Source organism: Mastacembelus armatus, chromosome 9 (assembly GCF_900324485.2).
Source record: "Mastacembelus armatus chromosome 9, fMasArm1.2, whole genome shotgun sequence".
Classification (NCBI taxonomy): domain Eukaryota; kingdom Metazoa; phylum Chordata; class Actinopteri; order Synbranchiformes; family Mastacembelidae; genus Mastacembelus; species Mastacembelus armatus.
Window position 1 is genome coordinate 25,616,741 of NC_046641.1, and position 18,694 is coordinate 25,635,434.

Here is an 18,694-nt window from a genome sequence, read left to right on the forward strand (position 1 = left end):
ATATTAACATTGAGAACAGTGAACTATCTACAATCACAGCAGTGTGTTGAGTGCAGCTCAGCTCACACACTGCTGCACATGTGCAACACTTCACTGACCAATAAAGATCAATCAATACACATTTTGTTAAACAACCATGCTGATATGAATCTGGACACGAGGACACTGCACAGCTAATGCTCTTCTAACACAAGGCGTGCTGAATGTAGCTCAGAGCTAAATCTAATCTAACTACAGAATCACAACACAAACAGCATACACTGGTGGAATAGACTAATCAGCAGGTGTAAACATCACATACAGTCAACAGATAAAACCAAACAGCTGCCATCGCTGAACAGAGTCTCATCAACCCTGTAGATCTGGATCAGCCAATGATTGCCCGCAGTCTGATCCCATTTACAACATTTTCAGCTCCTGCATTTATTAATCAGATCAGCAACCAAACAACCAGTTTATTAATGCAGTTCATAAGACACTCTGAAATTAATTAAACCAAAATTATTCAGGTATTTCCAGGAAAGTCAAAAGAATTTATCAGGAAATCACAGACCAACCAATAAGCTCCATGGTGTAAATATTCAGCAGTTATTGTTGGCAGTTTGCTGCTAACTGCATTCACTGGTTTAAAAGCTGTGAGAGCAGGAAGTAGCCAGCTACAAACAGCTGGAACCAGCAAGAACCAACTACAACCAGCTGGAACCAGTTAGGACCAGTCAGAGCCAATAAGAACCACCTGGGCCAGTTGAGGCAGAACCAATGGCAGAACCAGTTGGTACCCGACAGACCATGTTTGAAGCCCGAACCAGTTTGGACTGATTAGAACCAAACAGAGTATGTTGGAACAAGTCAGGAACAGAGAGATCCACATCAGGGGTGGCTCTAGACCCTTTTTAGGGGGGCTTTAGCCACCCTGTCTGTCATTTCAGCCCCCCTAAAATGTTCAACTATCAAAATTTATAGAAAGTATAATTCTTACTTTTTAAAATAAAAATGAAAATTTCTAAGAAATGCAGGACATGTTGATTAAAAAAAATGTTTTATTTATTTTATTCTCTTTGCTATTCTGCGCATTCGTGATAGTCCTTCCTTAGAAGTGCAATGGCTTCTGCTATATGTCAGCCGGAGGCGGGAGACGATGAGATGTCTTGTGAAGCGTAGGTGGTATTTCCTATCTTTTTTTTTATTATTATTGTTTAGCCTGTATTTGTGCATTCAATGTGTACAGTGTATAGTGAGGGCTAAACTCCCTAAGGATGAAATCCTAGAACCGCCCCTGATCCACATCAAACCACCCAGTTGGTCCCAGCTAGAACTAGTTGGAACTGGATAAACAGATGTCAGTAGAATATAACAGGACACACAACCCCAGAGCTAAATATTTCACAGTATAATACAATAGAGGAGATTTCAGGGCTATTGATTTCACTGAAGGAAAGCTAGCAATGCTAAACTACATTTTCTTAACAAAGTGAAAAGTGAAAGCTCGTGGATAAAAAATAAATTAACAGATATAAAATATAAAACAAGATGTAAACTTTACACAGTAAAGAAAAGTTCCCTTTATCTAATAACTCTGAACATCTCAACACAGAAGAGAAATCACAGTAACTGAAAAGACACTAAAGATTATTTAACTCCAGCAGGTGCTGCTGTTAGCTAACCAACTAGCTAACCAGCCAGCTGTCAGTCTATTTAGAGAGGAGTGAGATGTCGTCACTTCCTTTACTGCACCTTATAAACCTGATGTGAGCTGACAGATCACATGACACTGTCAGTGGTGTTTGGATGAGATATGACAGACAGGCAGCTGACCCATCTCACTCTCCAGGCAGCAGACAGACATTTTTGTACACGCAGTATTGCAGTAGTGTGTTGCTGATCATCTGCTATATATTCACAATGTGCTGATTATCAATATCATTTCAGTATCACTAGTTCACAGTAACACAGCGTCATCAGTAGAGACCAACAGAACGTGCAGTAGAACACAAACACACACTGGGGTCAGGCTAACCCTCAATAGAAGACTGGGGGCTCTCTCCATGGGCAGGGCTACCTTTAGTGGGACGACTGGGAAAAAATCGACAGGAAACAAACACGAAGAAGAGAAAAGAGAACAGGGTGAATCAACAGAAAACCAAACAAAAAGGGTCAAAGGTCAAGTCAACAAAAGAAACAATACTCTGTTGGCAGCAGTAAGAACCAGAACCACAGCTCTAATGTAACCAGCTAGTGCCAGTGGGAACCGGTTAGTCCTACCTGGTACAACCCAGCCAGTTAGAACCAACTCGAACCAGTTAGAACAACCTGCAACCAATCAGGACCAGCTAGATCCAACTGGAGCTGGTATAAACCAATTGTAACTAGTGAGTGAGTTTTGAATCAGTTGGACCCACTTGGGTCACAGCAAAATGGGAAGAAACCTGTTAGAACGCACAGAAACTAGTTAAAACCTGGCTGGAAAACACCAGTTCCAACTAGGTAATCAGAACTGGTTGTGTGTTAGATCCAGATGGCAACAGTTACAACAAACTAGAACCAGTTCGAACTGTTTAGAACCAAATAGAACCTGCTAAAACCACTGTTAGAACTGTCAAATTCAATTCAATTGAAAGGTAGTTAAAACAGTAAGAACCAAATGGAGCCAGCTGGGATGATCAGAAACCTCCAGAATCTAGCTTAATGAAACCAGCAGAAATCTGTTGTGACAAGTGGAAACCCTTGGGCTGATCTGTGCTTGGACTAGCTACAATCCACTGCAACAGTCAACGCAGCTGGAACCAAATGAGATGAGAAGGAACCTCTTGGGATGAACTGGAACCAGATGAAAATGTTTTGGAACCAGTACAAACTGGTTAATCAGTAAGAACCTACTGGAGCCCCCTTATAAACCAGTATAAATACAGTGAACCTCACTGTAACCAGTAGAAATCTGCAGGAACCAGTTGGTACCAATAAAAAACCTATAGGAATCTTGTTGCACCAGCTGGAATAAGACCATTTTGAACAGTTAGAACCGGTAGAAATTTGTTGGAACCAGTTGTGAATGTCCAGAATCCATTTGTGCTCCCAAATCACATGTGGAACTTAGCAGAGCTTAAGCTGGTGTTTGGGATTCTGTGCAGGTACTGTGTACAGTATATTGTGAATTTTGTGTACTTAATGTATATTTGTGTGTATTTTGTGTACTGTGTGGGTTTTGTGCACTATGTCAGAGGGAGGAGTCAGAGGCTGGTCTGGAGAATCGTGATGGAGATGCGGGAGCCCTCCGACTGGAGACAACACAACAAAAACAGAGAAACAGACAGTCAGTCAAAGGTTGATGCAACAGGCAATCACAGCTAAACGTGATGCTTGGGGAGAGGGCAGGCTCACAGGGAAAGGACAACACACGCACAAACACATTTGGTGAGAGATGGTGACGTCACACAGACAGCCGACGTACCATTGGTGAATCCTCACTGGTCACTGACAGAGATTCTGCAAAAATAACCATATATGGTCAATATGAGGGGGCGGAGCTACCGGCTTTAACACTGATACACCCGAGAACTTCCTGTTTAGCTTTACGAGCTACTGTTAGAACAGGATCACACAAGCAGACTAGAGACAGTTAAACAGATGAACAGTCAGACAGACAGGCAGACAGACAGATGGACAGGCAGACAGACAGTCAGACAGACAGGCAGGCAGATGGACAGTCAGACAGACAATCAGACAGTCAGTCAGTCAGACAGACAGACAGACAGACAGACAGACAGACAGACAGACAGACAGACAGACAGACAGACAGACAGTCAGTCAGTCAGACATGGCTCCAGGTGGATGTCAATAGTGACAGTTTTGTCTCTGTGTCCAGCAGACAGGTGATTCAGGGTTAGGGTTAGTTTAGCTTAGCACAAACACTGGAAACTCCATCACCATCACCTTTTAGCTGTTGATGTGTAGTTCTTTAGTTTGTTGTATTTCATGATGCAAAACCACTAGAAAGTTAAAAAATTGTCACTAATTTGAACATGACAATTTTTGCAATGTCGTTCATACTTCACACTTCAGGTGAAGCTAGACTAACAGTTTCAACATAATTCATATTTTAAGCTAACCACATAACGCTGTCTCTGTGCTGGACCAAGAGGTGAAACTGGACTGATTCTTTAACACTTGCTGGATGAAGAAGTGATAATGAGTCTGAGAATGAAGAGAAGAAGAAAGAGAAGGAAGAAGAAAGAAAGACCAGTCTTTCTTTTCCTTGTGTGGTCATGTTGTTTGTGGATCTCTGCTCTTCTTTCTACAGCACCAACAAACAAGAAACTGAAATAAATAAAACAATGACTTCTTTGGCACTTTAATCTGTTCCAATAAAATACTGTGTGGTGGAATTGTTTTTTCTGGATGTTACACTGAGAAACTGACAGGTTTTACAGGTTCTGTGAGTGGTGCTAACACGTAGAGTGGGGACACCTGTCATCGAGCTATAACTGCAGTGAAACTGGTTAGAAGTTGGATATTTAACAGACATTTGGCTCTAACAAACCTCAGATATATTTCAGGTAACAGGTGGTTTCTGCACCGTGACGATGTTTCTGCACCGTGAGGACGTTTCTGCACCGTGAGGACGTTTCTGCACCGTGAGGACGTTTCTGCACCGTGAGGACGTTTCTGCACCGTGAGAAGTTTCTGCAACGTGAGGACGTTTCTGCACGGTGACCACGTTTCTGCACGGTGAGGTTGTTTCAGCACCATGAGGACGTTTCTGCACCGTGAGGACATTTCAGGACCGTGAGGACGTTTCTGCACCATGAGGACGTTTCTGTACCGTGAGGTTGTTTCTGCACCGTGAGGAAGTTTCTGCACCGTGAGGACGTTTCTGCACCATGAGGACGTTTCTGTACCGTGAGGTTGTTTCTGCACCGTGAGGACGTTTCTGCACCATGAGGACGTTTCTGCACCGTGACGACGTTTCTGCACCGTGAGGAAGTTTCTGCACCGTGAGGACGTTTCTGCACCGTGACGACGTTTCTGCACGGTGACGACGTTTCTGCACTATGACAACGTTTCTGCACCATGAGGATGTTTCTGCACCGTGAAGTTGTTTCTGCAGCTTGAGGACGTTTCTGCACTGTGAGAATCTTTCTGGATCATAACAATGTTTCTGCACCATGACGACGTTCCTGCACCGTGAGGTTGTTTCTGCACCGTGAGGATGTTTGTGCACCGTAACAACACTTCTGCTTCAGACCTTTAGACCTGGTTCTGGGGTTCAGGTTAGAATTAGACTTAGGTTCAGATCAGGATTGGGGTTGTCCTCATACAGCTATGAGGAATAATGTGTGCGTGGATACCTGGGGACTCCAGGTGGGGGTGCTCTGTTGGGCCTTGAGGGGACAGAGGGTGGAGGACCAGGATCAGGTGACACAGCAGGACGAGAGGGGGGGCCAGGGGCTGCCCGACCACCAGGACGAGGAGGTCCAGGAGGAGCCCGACGCTGGGGGGTTGGACTAGACATGGGAGACCTGGACAGAGAGAGGGACCACCAGACAGACTCAGTGATGCTGCACATGAGATTGTGAGATTGTAACTGTTGCTAGGTTACCTTCGTCCTGATGGCATCCCGGTCACCTGAAGCCAGGAGTCATCGACAGGTGGAGGCATCGCTGTGGTAATGGTGGTGGTACTGATGTCACCAATGATGCTGAGGCCTTCGCGTAGAGCATGGTACATCCTCAACATCTCATCACGGTGCTGAGCCTGGGTGAGGGACAACGACACACAGGGAGTGAGAAAAAGTGAGAGACACAAAAAAGGTGGTCAGAATCAACAGAACCATCACGTGTTAATGTGAACTAGTGATACTGAAATGATCATCAGAAGTGTCACCTTTAAAACAAAATGTCATTCCCTGTGTAGAGCCAATGCATGGTTTGTCCATTCTTGGCTACTGTAGAAACATAGCTACCCCGGTGAAACTGAGACCTGCTCACTGTGTAGATTTAAAAGTCTCATTCTGGTAACAGACCACTTCAAATGTTTCACATTGCACCCTCAAAGCTCATTTGGTTCTAGCTGACGTCTGTTTCATTTTCCCAGTTTTAGGACTGAACAAGTGGTTTTTAAAACGTTCTCATTCCTCTGTAGCAGATTAAAGATTGGGCAACAGTTAAGAAACACACTGTGATAAAGCAGTGACTCAATCCTACTCAGTTCTCCCTGGTTCTACAGCTTCTCGGGACAGCCTGAAACTCTACGCCTGTATGGGTGCAGCACACTCTGCTTCTAAACCAGACCAGAAGAAAAAAGAGAACACAGACATAACCTGTCTGTGTCTACACCTGTCTGGGTCTCCACCTTTCTGGGTCTCCACCCGTGAGGGTCTCCACTTGTGTGGGTCTCCACCTGTCTGGGTCTCCACCTGTGAGCATCTCTACCTGTGTGGGTTTCCACCTCTGTGGGTCTCCACCTGTGTGGATCTCCACCCATGAGGGTCTCCACTTGTGTGGGTCTCCACCTGCCTGGGTCTCCACCTGTGAGCGTCTCTACCTGTGTGGGTTTCCACCTCTTTGGGTCTCCACCTGTGTGGGTCTCCACCCATGAGGGTCTCCACCTGTCTGGGTCTCCACCTGTGAGCGTCTCTACCTGTGTGGGTTTCCACCTCTGTGGGTCTCCACCTGTGTGGGTCTCCACCCATGAGGGTCTCCACCTGTCTGGGTCTCCACCTGTGAGCGTCTCTACCTGTGTGGGTTTCCACCTGTGTGGGGCTCCACCTGTGTGGGTCTCCACCTGTGAGGGTCTCCACCTGTGAGGGTCTCCATTTGTGTGGGTCTGGGTCTCCACCTGTGAGGTCTCTGCCTTTGAGGGCCTCTACCTGTGAGGGTCTCTACATGTCTGGGTCTCCACCTGTGTGGGTCTCCACCTGTGAGGGTCTGGGTCTCCACCTGTGTGGGTCTCCACCTGTGAGGGTCTCCACTTGTGTGGGTCTCCACCTGTCAGGGTCTCACCTGTTCCTGGGACTCCTCCATCAGGGAGTTCTGGTCTCCGCAGGAGTAAAGCTGAGCCAGCAGGTCTGAGTGGATGAATTCCTTTGTCTGAGGAACAGAGAGGAGGTCACACACTGCTTACATCACTTCAGGTGTGTATCTGTGTGTGTGTGTGTGTGTGTGTGTGTGTGTGTGTGTGTATCTGTGTGTATGTGTGTGTGTGTGTGTGTGTATGTCGTACATTGTTGACCATCAGGTGCATGATGGTCTTGGGGATCAGGTCTCTGACAGTGCGGTGGATGATGGACAGGTACGAATCCACCAGGTTCCTGACGATCTCCACCTGTCGCTCCAGCTGTGGGTCCAGACTGTGGATTTGCCCATCACCACTTGACTCCTCCACCTCCACCTGAAACACCACGGCAGTAGATTAACCACACACATCCTGCACCAGCTGTAAACCATGCAGGATATTATACTGTATTAGTACTGACACAGTAAGCAGTAACACTGCAGTAACACTGTAGTAATACTGTAGTAATACTGTAGTAATAATGACACACAGCTACATAAAACAGAAATTGTCTCACCTTCTCTTTATCCTGCAGTGGCAGGAACAAAAGAGAGATCACATTAATGTGGAGCAGGAATAACATGGTACTACACAATGACAATGTAAGACTGCAGCAACATCTAGGTAAGCATGATGTAATGCAGTAATAATGTGAAATGTAGTAATAATGGCACAGTGAACAGTAGCACTGCAGTAATAATGGCACAGTAAATAGTAATACTGCAGTAATGACACAGGAGTAATGAGTTGTACCACGCTGCGTTCAGGGTACACTCCGGCTCGTAGGAAAGAAGCCTTCCAGCTGTCCACCTCCTCCTGAGACTCACTGGCCAGCTCCAGCTGACGGTAGTCCTTATACACATTCCTGCAACATTCACACGTTTGTTTTATCAATCAATCCATCGATCACTGATCGGTGTTTGTGTTAAATGGGGCGTGACACCAAATTTGCGTTAGTGCCATGCAGTCACACACACAAGAGTCCTGGTTGGTTGAATGTATTGATGAGCGCACGCTAAAGTCACTGACCTGTGTTCGGTGTTGAACAGAGCGAAGATGTGTTTGCTGGACATGAAGCTCTTCTCAATGTCTTTCAGTTTCAGATTGTCCACAGGCAGCATGTACTTCTTCTCCTTCTCCTACAGGGGGCACAACAACAGTATTATTGTTACTTTGTCACTGCGTTTGTTTGAAGTCAGACATGGAAAGACAGTGAATGGGCAAGTGACCGTCAATCCACTTCAGTGACAAATACACTGTTGACTGTTCGTATCCAGCATGGCGCTAAAGCAGGGGTCACCAACTCTGTTCCTCAAGGGCCATTGTGCTGCTTATTTTGCAGATATCCCTGCCCCACCCACTGCTGATAACCTGGATCAGGTGTGTTCACCCAATCAGAAAATGGAAAACCAGCAGGACAGTAGCTCTCTAGGCCCAGGGTTGGTAGCCCCTATGCTAAAGCCTCTTCACTGGAGAAAGAGGTTAGGGCGAGGGAGAAGGTTAAGATTAGAGTGAGGGTTGTCGTGAGTCTTCAGGAAATTATTATTACTCGGTGTAATGTCCCCTGAAGTGATGGAAACTGCATGTGACGGAAAGTGCATGTGTTACCTCGTCGTCTTTGTACCAGGACAGGGTCTCAGCGGTCAGGACGAACCAGTACTCTTTAGCTCCCCCCTTCATGATGCCAATGTTGTTGATAGTGAGCCAACCTTTACGGATCACCTGCACATACCAGGTGAATCGTGATGTAATCAACAGGAAACTAATCATGTGACCAAACACACGACATTGACCATTAATCAGTCACTATTTAATGAGTTAAGTAGAGAGTAAATTCACTGGAAAAAACACAAGCAGTCGACCTATAATAGAACTTAGACCTAAAATCAAAATAAAATCAAAAACTGCAAATAATAAAGATACAGGAAGAGCTTTCAGTAACCTCTGCTGTGTTTGTAAGGGAAATAAAAAAATAAAACTGCAGTGACTGGACTATTAATGATCTGTAATATTCTTGGCTAATTATAGACCAATATCCAACCTGCCATTTCTTTCTAAAATCCTAGAAAAAGCTGTTGCTAAGCAGCTATCAGACCACTTACACAGAAATGAACTATATGAAGATTTTCAATCAGGATTTAGAGCACATCATAGTACAGAAACAGCACTGTTAAAAGTCACCAACGATCTTCTCTTAGCCTCAGATAATGGACTTGTTTCTATACTTGTTCTCCTAGACCTTAGTGCAGCATTCGACACCATTGACCACAACATCTTATTACAGAGACTGGAGCATGTGACTGGTATCAGAGGAACAGCGTTAAAATGGTTCCAATCCTATTTATCGGACAGATTCCAGTTTGTTCATGTCCATGATGAACCTTCCACACGAACAAAAGTTAGTTATGGAGTTCCACAAGGCTCCGTGCTAGGACCGATTCTGTTCACCCTGTACATGCTTCTTTTAGGATATGTCATTAGGAAGCACTCTATTAATTACCACTGCTATGCAGATGACACTCAGTTGTATCTATCTATTAAACCTGTTAACACAAACCAGTTAACCAGACTTCAAGCGTGTCTAACTGACATAAAGGCCTGGATGACCAGTAACTTTTTACTTTTAAACTCAGAGAAAACAGAAGTCATTATATTTGGGCCAAAAAATCTCAGAAATAACTTTTCTCAAATTATAGCTACTTTAGATGGCATAGCCCTGGTCTCCAGCACTACTGTAAAAAACCTTGGAGTTATTTTTGACCAGGACATGTCCTTTAACTCACACGTAAAACAAATCTCTAGAACTGCATTCTTCCACCTGCGCAACATTTCCAAAATTAGGAATATCCTGTCTCAAAATGATGCAGAAAAACTAGTCCATGCATTTGTTACCTCAAGGCTAGATTACTGTAACTCATTACTATCTGGATGTCCCAGTATCTCCATAAAAAGCCTCCAGTTAATCCAGAATGCTGCAGCCAGAGTCCTGACAGGAACTAGCAAGAGAGATAATATTTCTCCTATATTGGCTTCTCTTCATTGGCTCCCTGTAAAATCCAGAATAGAATTTAAAATCCTTCTCCTCACATACAAATCCCTTCATGATCCAGGTCCTTCATACCTTAAAGACCTCATAGTACCATATTATCCCAATAGACCACTTCGCTCTCAGAGTGCAGGTCTACTTGTGGTTCCCAGAGTTTCCAAAAGCCGAATGGGAGGCAGAGCCTTTAGCTATCAAGCTTCAGGCAACCCTGAACCATCCCTTAGTTATGCTGCTATAGGCCTAAACTGCCCGAGGACCATCGGTGCACTGAGCTCCCCTCTCTTCCTCTCCTCCCACCTCATGTATATTCCACCATTGAATGTCACTAACCTTGTGCTCTCTCTCTCCCCTAGTTTGTGCTCTCTCCCTCTCTCTCTGTTCTCTCTGTACCTTCTGCAGGTGTCCTTGGTCCTGGAGCTGTATATCGCTGATGTGCAGTTACTGGTCCCACCAACCTGCAGTGTCTAACTGTTGTTTATTGTTGCTGTTCTTTTCTCTCTCCTCTATCCACTCAACCCAACCGGTCGAGGCAGATGGCCGCCCAAACTGAGCCCGGTTCTGCTGGAGGTTTTTTCTTCCGTTAAAGGGAGTTTTTCCTCTCCACAGTCACCAAGTGCTGCTCATAAGGGATTTGTTGGGTTTTTAGTTTTAGTTTTTGTAAAGTGCCTTGATTTGTATTGTGATTTGTGCTATACAAATAATTGATTTGAATTGAATTGAATTGAATTGAACTTCAGGTAACCCTGAACCATCCCTAACTAAAATATGTCCTCACAAACATAAAATGATAAACACACACACAATGAACCACTCACCATGATCTCGTCCTGGTTTCCACAGCAACAGAGGCAGAGTGGAAGATGGAGAGGATGAGAAGAAAAGAGAGAAACATGAAGACATCCTTCTGTCTCTGATCAGCACTGTTGCTCAGATTACCTGCAGAGACTTACCTGGTTTCCTGTTGCTTTCTTCTTGTTCATCTGGCTGCTCTTCTGCTGTGCACTGACAGAGAAATCACATCAGTTCACTCTTATTGTGTAACTCACCTGGATTGAGAGGTAGCAACTTACATTTATGCACTTACATGTACTTTCTTGCTAAACTCTACGTTTTGGAGCAGTCTTCTTTTGTGTATTTTTTCCTCTAGAACATGGGCATAAATTCATCACGTTCATTTTATTTTTTAATGTTATACATCTATGCACTTCTGCAGCTGGTCTGTTTTTCCTACACAGATACTCTGTACATTGCTGTTCTTACAAGTCACCAAACTTTGTGATGATCAGGGCCAGAACTTTTCACTGTTTCACATAAATTGTGTTTGATCCTTACTTTGCAAAGCCGATGAAATCTTCATGGTTTGTGTTCATATAGGCTAACTCAATGTCGATCAGCAGCATCACCTGAGAGACAGACAGACAGGTGAGGAGACAGACAGGTGGTGTTTTTATCCACTGAACATTTGAGTACATAGTCTGACAATCTCATACTTGCAGCTCTGAGAGGTTGTTTTGGGATAAATGGGATAAATAAACATGTTGCTGCTTAGCAGCTACAATCTTTACCATAGTCACCATTTAATTTAGCACATTAGCATGCTAATATTAGCATGCCAACATTAGCTAAATAGGTGCCGACCGCTGCGGTTGATGGGAACGGTGTGTGGTCAGACCTGGTCTTTGGTGCGACTCTCTCGGTCTCTGATATGCTGCGTGACGATTCTCTCCATCTCTTCTCTGAGCATTGGATACTGAGCCAACTGCAGGAGGCACAGAGGTCAGAGACTCAGCCACACAGGAAATGTGCCAAAACAAGAAAGCTGGGAGCTAAAATAGGCCAAACAGCTGTGTAGAGCTTCAAGTATTAGGCTAACTGCTTATCGCAGTAGTAGTAGTTGTAGCAGCATTAGTGGCAGTAGTAGTAGTAGTAGTAGTAGTACCTTCTGTGTACACTGCCTGACAGTGTTGACCAGCTCACTGATCACCATGTCAACACATTTCTGACACGGCTCTTTGATCTGAGCAATCTGACGCTTCACGATCGTCTCAAACGCCATGTCAGGTGTGAACAGACCCGTCCTGGAGAGAGAGCACAGGTGAGTCAGGGTGTGCTCAGAGAAAACACACCTGAACACAGCAGTACTTTAAAGCTACCTTATTCCATGGATGTTCTTGATGGCGTAGCTGATCTCTTTACGCAGAGTCTTCTCATCACTCTCCAGCTACACAGACACATGATAGGAAGCGACTTGTGTTTACCTGGTTCAGTAATCGTCAACACGTCACACATCAAAATTGTCTGCTGTGTGCATGTTACCTTGACCAGTTCAAAGGGAAAGCGTTCATGGAAGATGCGGTTGATCTTTGCTCCTCCTGACAGCTCGTAGGTGTCCACCTGATCTCCAGATCCTTCGATCCGCTTCTCGAAGTCCACAGCAAACTGCTGCACCATCCTGGCACGCACAAGTGCAGGTCACTGAGGTATGTGCTGTGTTACTACTGTGTGTTACTGTGTTACTACTGTGTACTACTGTGTACTGACTGTAGCAGCGCCTTGGTCTTGCGGCTCGGGTCATCTGGTCTAAAGTTCTTGTACTCCTCCACCTCCTTCTCAATGGACAGCAGCTGACTCTGCAGTTTGCTGCGTAACCCTGGCAACGTATCCCGGATGTGGTTGGTCAGTTGCTAGGGGCAACAGAAAAATGTTGGGTTACTATGTGACAGAAGACACAGACAGGATGCTCTGTGTAGATATGTGTGGACCTTTTAGAATCGGTGATTCTCAGGTGTCGTCATAACAATCAGGTTCAGCAGCTAAACCCTGCAAGTTCACACCTACCCTCTGTGGGTGTGAACTTGCAGCTGGAGATTAACCAGCACAATGTGTTACAATGGAAATGCAGAGTTATACATATGAAGTGCACAGGTCTGGAAAAAGATGAAATAAGATGTTAAACTGCAGGATTTTTAACCACCAAGATACGCTGTCATTGGTTACCTGCTGGTTTAAGAACAGAAAACTAAATTTCTCCCTACCAATTTCTTCTGCACAATGTAAGGAGGAAAAATACACTTACATACTTATCACAACTCAGGTCGTCATTGCAACATTGCACTGAACTTTATTGCACTTTGCAGATTTTCTTCACATCGTGCACAGGAGACTTGTGTTGAGAAACACAAAACTTTCTGCTGTTGTGTTGATCCAACACCGCTGATGACCTGAGCTCCTGTCCTCACCACTCATTCTGAACTGCATCTCGTGGATATGTAATGTTTATTTCTGAGGACGTACACAACCAACCCTCCAAAGGAATGCCGGATACACAACGTAGTATGGACGAAGACACAAACACATACATAACCCTCTGATGCACCTTCGGAAAAGTCAATGGGAACGTGCCTTCGACACAAAAAATGTGCTGGGGTGCATCAGAGGGTTAAAGCAAGTGTATCTGTGGCCTTAGGCGTTACTGTGCAACAAGGATGACATACAGCTCCTGCATCTAGGACCCAGCAGCCTGCACCATTTTCTTCTGGACTTCAGAGGTTGTCCTGAGGACCTTTAGAGGACATTCTAAGGATTCTCACTACCTTTTAATGGACCTTGTGATACAATTCACAGGACCTTCAGGTGTTGATTTGTGCGTTTTTGAACTTTACACAAAACCAGGCAAGACAATAACATGACTTTTAAGACAAATGAGGACAAGCCGTGTGTCAGGGTGGGTGTGTTACCTGGTTAAGGACTTTCTGCAGGTAGGCGGTGCCCATGCGGTCGGCCATGTGTCGGTAGGCTGAGTGGGACAGGAAGAACTTCCTCTCAGCTTGCAGTGCTGCACTGATGTCTTTCTTCCCATCGATGTCCTTTTGACTGCGGTTGACCACCCCGATGTAACCTAATAATCACAGCCAAATGTCTCTTCAGAGGCTGATTTCTGCATTTCAGTACCATTCCTTCTCTGATAGCAATGCTAGCTTACGTTACACTGCAGAAGCGACACAGACAACATTCAGACAGTAAACAATATCTGCTGGTGTCCAAACTAAATACGACAATATTGTAATGATGAGAACAACAGGAAACACCGACCTCTAATCTTTCTAACAACCTAAACAAACACTCTTTCAGGATCCGACCAGTTCTCCCTCTTCCTTCCTGTCTTGTGTGTGTATGTGAGGAGTGTTCAGGTTAATTGAAGATTACACATTGGCTGCGCATGAGCTAATCCATACTGTGTTTTTGTTTGATTCCAGTGCTCCCACATCTGCTGCCCCCTTATCCTGTCACGTTTAATAAGTCAACAATTTTTAATATATCTTCCTTTTATTTTGTAACTTGAAACTCTTTCACAACACTAATTGTGGTAAATAATACAGGGTGTCCATAAAGTCTCTTGACAATTTAAATAAATTATTACAAAAGCAAATGAACAGACAAATCTGTGGAAATTATTACAAAATGAGGAGTAGATATTGAAGTTTTTAATACACGTCTGTATGGGCACCATTAGCTGCACAAAGCACATCAAGACGGTGCTCGATTTCTTGCCATGTTTGCTGTAGATCAGAGAGGTCCCGTATCTTTGTTCGATACACGATATCTTTAACATAACCCCATAGAAAGAACTTTCATAACCACTGAGTACATAGAACAAAACTGATATCTCATCAATATATTTTTTAAATTATAAAGAGACTTTATGGACGCCCTGTATTTTACATTAAGGAACAGCCAATCAGAGAGCAGGATTCTCTGTACCTCTGCGGAGCGGCAGCAGTTTGTTCTCCAGGATGTCCCTGGCATCAGTTCCTTCATCCATCAGATCCAGTTTGGTGATCACACCGATGGTCCTCAGCCCTGCACACACACGTTTAAAAACCTTATTTAAAACCACTAACCACAGGATGGAGGAGGACGTAGGAGGTGATGGAAGAGTGTTCAGAGGGTTAGGGCCTATCTGTAGGAAGCAGGTGAAGAAGACTGACCTTGAGGGTCCACCTCCTTGGCGATCTTCAGAGCGTCAGAGTTGGCGAGGTCGGAGTTGGCTGGAGAAACAGCCAATAGGAGACAGTTGTCCTTGGTGACAAACTGCATCAACATGTCCTTGATCTGGTGCTCGATGTCAGCCGGCTGATCGCCTACAGGCACCTTTGTCATCCCAGGAAGATCCACCAGAGTCAGGTTCAGCACTGTCCCACAGACAGAGGCCAAATTCAGAGATCACTTCATTATTGATCTGCACATTGATCTGTTTCTGTCTGTGTGCACGTTACCGTTGGGGGAGTAGACCCTCAGGTTGATAGGGACCGGACTGATCCCTTTATTGTGTCCGGTCACTCGATCAGTTTCAGCTTCAATCTCCTGACGTACTTCGTCAAAGTCTGTGAACTTCTTCCCTTTACAGTGGAGGAACTCGGCATACTCTGATCAGATCAATGCCATCAGATTAATGCCATGAGACTAATATCAAGCATCTACAAAAATCTCAAGTATGACTCACCTGTCGGACAGTTGATGAGCTGCAGCACCAGAGGGCGCCGAGTCACGATGCCTGAACCACGAGGGAGGAAGTCTCTGAGGAGGAAGAGGAATATGGGCGTTTATTCCTATCTTTATTCAAGAGACCATCCTTTAGTTTGACAGTGTAGTTTCTTGATTACATGTTACAGATTACAAATACTGTAATTTCTTTTCTCAAACTCCTGTCCTCCCACGCTCCACTTGTGCTCAGATTTGTCAGTTTGCTCTCCGATCAAAAACTGCTTGGACAAACTTCCTGTGCCAATGCTTCAGGTCAGACATGAGAACTGTGAGCACAGGGACCCCCCAGGGCTGTGTACTGAGTGCACTCTTGAACTTGTGTGGCCTCCCAGGACAACACCAGCATCATCAAGTTTGCTGACGACACAGCCATCATTGGACTAATCACTGGGGGAACTGAGACAGCATACAGAACAGAGGTAGCAGACCTGGTCACCTGGTGCCATGACAATAACCTTTCCTTGAATGTCAACAAGACCAAGGAAATGATTATTGAAATCATTATTAAATAGTTCACCCCCCCACTCACTCATCATAGACTTTAATATGCTAAACACTGTTCTCTACTATATTTGGTATCCAGTTCATAAGCTATATAGGTGCAAACTATATATGCACAGGCCACTTTCATTTGCAACCACTGCTATAATGTACATACTGCACTGCACTCTTTTTAGTTTTATATTTTATTATGTAAATATGCTATTCTATTTTATTTTAATTTTATCTACTTTATTTCTATTTTACTTTGACTACTTTGACCTTTGACTGGAAGGAGAGTCGCACAGTGTAACTGTTGTGTTTATACTGTGTGTATGACAATAAAACCATATCATATCATGGCAACAATCCTGTCAAAAGCCGTGAAATGACAGAAAGTGGAAATAAAGATAAATGGATGCAGGTTTATCTTAAAGTTAAAACTCTAAATCTGATTATGCAGGTTTGTTAGCTAGGATTTTACAACCTATAAGTAAATGTGAACACACGCTGTCAGACTGGACTCAAATCAGACAGTAGATGTGGGTTAGGTGTGAATGTGTCTCTGTGTGTCAGCCCTGTGACAGACCGGTGACCTGCCCACCCCCACCAGCCTCCACAGGGGAAACACTGTAGATTATGTTATGTTATATAATGTTATTACAGATTTCATTATGTGTTATACAATGTTATACTGCATTACATTACACTGTAACATATAATACAGCCTATAGTATGTAATATGTTATAATACATAACCACAGGACATTGTATATTAACATCTTACACAGTAACATTAGCTAATATGTGAACAAAACAAAGAGCTGCGTAATGTGAATCCTTCAGCGACTGATGCAAACGTTATCACGACATCCTCCCACTGTGTGTGTGTGTGTCTATGTGTGTGCTGACTCCAGAGATTCACACACTGCAGCTCTCCACACACACACATATCAGTGTGTTACTGTCATATGAGGCAAACCCTGTGACACATGACCAACTCTGACCAATGACGCCGCAGATACAGAAAGCGGAAGAGAGACGCCGTCATTCTCAGGGTGAGGAGGAAGATAAAAATATTCAGCCAATCATGTGTGAGCTTCCATCAGGACTCAAACTACAGACCTCAGAGAAGGATTTCATCCTGTTCTCGGTCCTTATCAACATGTGTCAACATCTGGAGCTCACATCAAGACTGGACCATCAGCCAGACCCCAGGACATACTGGGTGTGGACAGAAGTCCAAAATCCAGTTAGAGGACCGTCTCCTGACAGGTGGACAGCATCCACCAACAGAAACTGTGTTGACAGAATAAACCGAAGAGTTTTTATTTCCTACCATCAGTCCGGGGGCAAAACTTTTATTTATTATTTTAATTAATCACCATTTCACTGAAACCTAATGAGAGTCTGCTGGTCAAACCAACTCCTATCAGCAGCATCTAAAGACAGTCAGTCAGTCAGACACAGGCAGACAGTCAGTCAGTCAGACAGACAGATAGAAAGACAGACACAGACAGTCAGTGTCAGTAAGACAGACAACAGCTAGACAGACTGACAGACACAGTCAGTCAGTCTGTCACACAGTCAGTAAGACAGACCAACAGTCAGACATACCGACCAACAGTCAGACTGACTGACTGACAGACAATCAGTCACATAAAGGCAGACAGTCAGTCAGTCAGAGACAGACAGACCGACCAACAGTCAGACAAGACTGACAATCAGTCAGGTGCACGCACTTGCCCACGAAGTTCTCTAGCACCGAGCTCTTCCCCGCACTCTGCCCGCCCACCACCGCGATCTGCGGCAGGTCGAGGTTTGCGTTCTGGCCGATGGAGGAAAACGCATCCTGGAGCTGGTTCACCAGCGGGATCAGTTCCTCCATCCCCCGGTTCCCCATGGCGGAGAGACAGACAGGTGAAGGGTGATGATGCTGAAACGGACAGACAGGCAGCGATGCAGCAGCGGATCCGTCTTTCGCTCGTCTCTCCTGAACCTCCGCCGCGACTGTATCCGATCAGCTGAAAATCGATCCAATCAGGATCGATGATGATGAAGATGTTGGTGATGATATTGCTCCAGCTATGACCTTCAGCTCCGCTCTCCTCCTCTGCAGGGAAGGACCAGTACGCAACTCACGCACGCATCCGGTACGCGCCTTCATAATAAAAGTCTGGTACGAAAAACCTGTGAAAATATGTTATTTTCTACACACAATGTATTAATATATGTGTACACCCGTTTAGTTCAGTTTGTTTGTAAATGGTTTTATCTTTTATGGTGAAATAAAACGTAACCATTCCCTTATTATGATAGTTGAAGGTGGACTTCCGGTGTGTGGGTGTTTACCTGCAGCACTTCGGGGACTGACGCAGAGCTGCAGTTCACCGTCAGAAACACGCGGCGGCGCTGCACACACACTGTACAGGTGCAACATCCAGTTATACAGAAAATTATTCAACACAGGTGCATGTTTTCACACTATGAGTCAACAAACCAATCATCTATTTTTTTACAGATTCAATCCGAACAGAATTAATAAATTAATCAATCAATCTGAAGGAAGTCTGG

General features: G+C 44.6%; 1 protein-coding gene across 2 annotated transcripts; it reads right to left on the bottom strand.

The window, feature by feature from the left end:
* Positions 1–916: 916 nt before the first annotated feature.
* On the bottom strand, positions 917–18,264 carry LOC113139208 (dynamin-1-like). 2 transcript variants are annotated; one of them, XM_026322260.1, is made up of 23 exons: positions 17,863–18,118; positions 15,600–15,673; positions 15,373–15,522; positions 15,085–15,288; positions 14,858–14,956; positions 13,834–13,994; positions 12,638–12,780; positions 12,413–12,548; positions 12,250–12,317; positions 12,036–12,174; positions 11,769–11,855; positions 11,429–11,499; positions 11,047–11,098; positions 10,912–10,923; positions 8,659–8,772; positions 8,080–8,189; positions 7,804–7,915; positions 7,568–7,579; positions 7,219–7,386; positions 6,999–7,085; positions 5,597–5,751; positions 5,346–5,516; positions 917–2,073 (listed from the first exon to the last, which is right to left on the bottom strand). In XM_026322260.1, the coding sequence occupies exons 1-23, from the start codon at positions 18,021–18,023 to the stop codon at positions 2,013–2,015; spliced, it is 2,547 nt and encodes an 848-aa protein (XP_026178045.1). In that variant the 5' UTR covers positions 18,024–18,118; the 3' UTR covers positions 917–2,012. The 2 variants fall into 2 exon arrangements, with proteins under 2 accessions (XP_026178045.1, XP_026178044.1); XM_026322259.1 differs by lacking the exon at positions 917–2,073 and having other exon boundaries at positions 5,235–5,516; positions 17,863–18,264.
* Positions 18,265–18,694: the final 430 nt, after the last annotated feature.